The sequence below is a fragment of the Corvus brachyrhynchos genome, unplaced genomic scaffold, assembly GCF_000691975.1.
Source record: "Corvus brachyrhynchos isolate BGI_N302 unplaced genomic scaffold, ASM69197v1 scaffold202, whole genome shotgun sequence".
Taxonomy (NCBI): Eukaryota; Metazoa; Chordata; class Aves; order Passeriformes; family Corvidae; genus Corvus; species Corvus brachyrhynchos.
Window position 1 is genome coordinate 5,326,114 of NW_008238132.1, and position 5,046 is coordinate 5,331,159.

At 42.6% G+C, this 5,046-nt stretch overlaps 1 protein-coding gene across 1 annotated transcript in view; it reads right to left on the reverse strand.

Annotated features, from left to right (window-relative positions):
• Positions 1–783: 783 nt before the first annotated feature.
• NUFIP1 (NUFIP1, FMR1 interacting protein 1) overlaps positions 784–5,046 on the reverse strand; it is a gene marked incomplete at its 5' end in the record, with an annotated part of 18,972 nt that continues 14,709 nt past the window's right edge. Inside the window, 3 exons of the mRNA XM_017733658.1 lie at positions 784–1,238; positions 3,781–4,013; positions 4,933–5,044. Coding sequence (XP_017589147.1) covers positions 900–1,238; positions 3,781–4,013; positions 4,933–5,044 — 684 coding nt within the window. The remainder of the gene's footprint in view (positions 1,239–3,780; positions 4,014–4,932; positions 5,045–5,046) is intronic.

The following is a 5,046-nucleotide window of genomic DNA, read 5'->3' on the forward strand; positions in this document are numbered from 1 at the left end:
TAACAATGTACCAAGGCATCCTTCCAGAAGGCCAACTAATAAATTCCCAACGTATGAAAAAGGTAACCAGTAACTTGTAGCAAGCTTTCTAAACATCGATAATAATATTAAGGGTTTTAATAATATTGAGGGTTTTAATAATATTGAGGGTTTTTAATAATATTCAGGAGTTAATTTGTCAGGCAATAACTGTAACAGCAGTTACGGCCAAAGGCTCAGTATTGGGTACCTGAGGTCAACCAGCAACCCAGCACTGATGCAAGCAGTTATAGTATTTTTATTTACTTGTTTTTTAAATAAATAAAGCCTGTGCCCTTGTTTTCATTCTGTGCTCAATTAACAAATTAATTCAGGGAGGAAGAGATTCCTGGTACAAGCAGTACTTTTTGAGCCAGGTCAGTTATATCTTCCATATTTTACACTGGATATATTAGATTTATATTGGATATATCTTATAACAGCTTTAGTAGAACAACGGGTGCACTCAATTGTCATTTGAAACTACACTGAAATACTTCTGGACACGCAAGATACTCCACACACACCAGACCATGACTTCACACGAGGAAGATCCATCCTACTTGGCTCTGGTGATGGACTCACACACATTTCCTAAGAAGGTAAGACACTCCAAGCTCTGAAGCTCTAGAGTGGGGATCTGCACCTACTCTAGGGAAGGTCATACTCTGTGCCACTGCTGCCTTTGTGCCATGTGGAAATGGAATTACTCAACATGTTTTCCAAGGAAATGGCCACCGAGGGCAGAACAGATCAGGAAAGTGGTTTTAACAGCTCTCAGTATGTACTTTAATGATTTTTTGTTACACTGATGTCTTTCAAAAAGCATCAGTTGGGTAGAAAATGTGAGCCTTTGCTTTGCTGTCCATAACAGACATCCTCTACGGTGCTCCTTCACACTGAATTGATGGGGTTTCCCACGTGTCCTCATCTGCCAACTGAGCCATCTGTGAAGTCTGATCCACAGGTTCTTTCTCACCCTGGGCTATTAGTAATGCATCTTCTTGTGCTCCTTCCAACTGAAGGTCAGAGCTACAAGAACAATTAGATTCATCGCGTTTGTCCATCGAAGGCTCTGCTGCACTTGTAGAGGACTGTTCAGTTTCTGCTTCAGCCTGTGGTTCTGTGTTAAGATGAAGTCCAAACATGTTATTTCTGATGAGGTATCGAACACACTGCAAAATCACATTCCTTTCGTGTCGGATGTCCTGGGCCAGTAACTGGAAATTAAAAAGAGGAGAAGATGATGCACATTTCCCTCTATTGCTCTGTAGCAGATACAAGCATAGCAAGATGTACTGATCTACTCAGTAATTTCCAACATCTTTCAGTTTAAACAGTTGGCTCTCTCACACAGGTCCTGGACACATGGGGCTGGAGACTGCCATAGCAGAGACAATGCTGTTCTCATATGGACTGTAATACCAGACCATGCATTCCAGTACACCAGGGTAGCAGGTCTATTAACATCTTTCACACCTTCTGAGTTATACTTTATCTGCAATTTAATATCCCATGCATTTTTAATTTAAACCCCCTATGAGTAAAAGATAAATACAAGGAAAGGGCATCTTTCTTCAAGTACCAGACCATGGATTTAAACAGCAGCAACTGGTTTGGGCTATAATACACCAACCTAATTCTAATAGCTTAATCAAAGTGCTAGAGGCCTCCCTCATCAACTTTAATCTCACTGAAGTTCATTTCGGTAGTAGGAAAAAGAAACCTATCAGTCAGAGAGCTGAATGAACCTTTTTCATTCCAAGTGTCAGCAGCACTAGTACTCTGAACAAACACAAAATCTGAGGTAAGTGGCTAAATCTGTAACTACCTGATCATTTGCAGGAGAGCTGTATTACACACTGCAGGAGATTTGGCTAAGTTTGGCTTGTAATGTCATCAAGAAGCTTTTTTTGTTGTTACAAGTTTCAACAGTGGTTTAACAGGACACTTTTAAGTCTGAATATTTCTACTTAGACTAGTTGCTAAGAGGTGTTACAAGCAGCTGACACCTAGAATGAGCCTTCAGGAACCTTTCATCTGAACTAGATGTACTTCAGGACAGACAAGGGACAGCAAAGTGGTGTTCTCTTTGTTCAACTGGGAGACAATGGTGAATTTGCATATGGCCAAATTAGGGCCCAGCTGGGCTGCACCCTATCAAAAACCCTATCTTTGTATTTCATTTTTTAATGCAGGGATGGGTATCAGTGGAGTGACAGTACCCAAGCTTTTGATTTTGTTAGCATAGAGAATGACTAAATAGACATTAGTTGTTTGCATGGCTACAATAAACATGTTTTAGTAGAGCCCAAGCTCACTGCTGAACAACTGCTGAGAGATACCTGCAGCTATTCTCCTACCTCCCTTTCTTTTTTTTTAAAAGCATCAGTTCATTGATACAACATCCTTTTTTCAGCTTTCTGGATGCATCCTATACAATTTCAACCTTGCTCCCTCTCAAGGTTTTTACACACTGACCATTTCTGATGACAGTGGAAGCCTACCTGCAAACCTCAGGCTCTCTTCTGTGATTCATAGCCACAGTACACATTCTTTAAAAACAACTCTGAGCAACTTGAAAAAGCAAAAAAACCTTACTAAAATGCAATTTTAAAAACGGACTATACTGGGAAGCTTCAGCTCAGGTTTCCTATGTACTGTCAGCTGCTCTCAGCATGTGGGACTTCACTTGACTTTCTTCCAGAGTCGTCACTGCTTTCTTTGATCACCAACAACTTTGAAGAGCAAGTGATAAAGGCAACTGCATGCTTAGGGAGCTACACAAAGGACAAACACTTCCTTTTCGGTCACTAGGAACTTTAATTCTTGGCAGCAATGGTACTATGTGCTAAAAAGACTACCAAGGGATTTCTCCCACATCAGCAGCTTGGGAGGTACCTTATCACACATCTCTTGCCGAAACATCCTGTGCTATTTCAGAGCTCTGATGTCAGTGGCACCCTGCTTTCCCATGTATTTTGCCCACTGCAAGTTTTCCCTTGATGAAGGAGCTTTATGCTATTTATAGAATCACAAGGGTAGTACTGCTTTTGAGTAACAAATACAATAAAAGCTCCAAGGTTTTGTTGGAGCTTTCTAAGGAAAGACACCAAGCTTTGTGGCCAAATGGGTTGCTTTGCACTGCTACTGGGAACACCTTGGACTCACCCATACAAACCTCTTTCTACCCTTCTGAGACACCAACCTGCTGCTCTTCAAGGTGATGTCCCTTCCTCAGATTTATCTAAACCTGCCTAGGAAGAAACCCTCATGCACGCAGGTCACAGCTCAACACCACTCTGTAGTTTAAGTCATCAACACACTTCTCAACGAGATCTCTTTGCATGTGCAAAAACAACCATGTGCTCCTCCAGCAGAGGAAGGTGGCTGAACAGCAAAGATGGGAGCAAAAAGATCAGATCATGGCCGCTGGGATTACACACAAACAAAACCTACTGGATACTACCACAGGGAAGGGAACAGAGAAGAACAAAGGGTTTGTTCCTTGTGCAGCTCATTTCAGACGCATGATTCAGCTGTCATCTCTTGCTTACCAAAGCCAGTCATCACCTGAATGTATGCCAGGGTATTTCTATTTGTCTATTAAAGCATCTTCACCTTCTCCAAGTGAAACAGTCACTTTACTGTTTTTAAGCCAGGCCCTGTGCTAACAGACTGCTCTAACTTCCTGCAGGGAAGAGGAGAACCACTCACAAATAGTTCTACTCTTGTACAGGAGGCACTATTTTAGCCTCTTACCATTTCCAGCAGAGTTGGACGGCGCTTGGGAAGGCGAGGTAATGTTTTCCTGCCCCACTTATCAGGTCCTCTGGGGGGACGTGCACTCGAATTCGAGCTCCTTAACGTTGTGCCTGCACATTCTGGGCGGTTTTGATTTGGTTTCTGACTCCGAGGAGCAGGAGTAGTTTGAGGCGTATTTCTGAGCACAGCCTGGTTTCCCTCAGCTTTTGTTGCAGTCTTGACAGGGATTTCTTAAAGAAAAAGAACACACTTTCATCTCAAACTTAAAAGCCTCTTTAACATGCTCATATCCCCGTGCACTGGCAGTTCGTTAGTACTTTTCTTGCTCACACAACCTGATGTGAAGCTGTTCAAGGTTTACTTGGAGGAAGGGAGGGTTCTGTTTGGTTTGGGTTTTCTTTTCAAATACAAAAAATAATCTCTAAACATCCACAGAAAGGAAAACAAGGTATTTAGATTCTGCAGCACAGAAAGAAAAATAAAAGGAGTAAGACCTGAACAAGCTTTTCAAACCTCTGCCTTCTTATCACTTATGAAGTACATTGCTTCACATTGTAGCTTGCTGCAAATTTGGCTGCTGAGAAAATCATGATACAGTTAGGACAGAGGATGCCCGAGTTCAATTCACTGTCTGCTAGATGGTTTTTAACTTTGGGTAGGCCACCCAAGGCAAGTAAGGCAGAGAAAATACCTGCAAAAACAAGCAGCAGCAGAAGCAATTCCTCATCACGCACTGATGCATACACTCGGGAAGTAAAAAAATCCATGTGCTTCTTGCAGTAGGACTTGAACAGAGAGTTCAAGTACTACTGCAACACCCAGCAGCCTTCTATAGAAAAAGCCCTTAAGGATGTGGAAATTAGTTCACAGGGTGACAATAACAGCTTTTTCCTAGCACTATTCAAACATGATCTGAAGCAAGACTGAAAACAGGTTCCTTATTTTCCCCCAACTAGGACAGAAAACGCTTGGGAAATTTGATGACACACAACCTAATCAAAGACATTTTATGCCTCCTCTCTCAACCCACGACATGCTGCTGAGAAAAGGACAGCAAAAAAAGCCATAGTCCTGCTTGCAGTCCACATCACTGCAGTGTGACACAGGGTAGAAGAGGAGAGGAGAAGGGCAGAGGCTGTTTCTACACACCTTCCGGCTCGCTGTCGGATGCGCTGCCATAGTTGACCGACAGCGCGCTAAGGGCAGAGGTCACCTGCCTGGGGACAACTGACAATCCCAGTCTCGCATCTTCCTCAGCTGCCT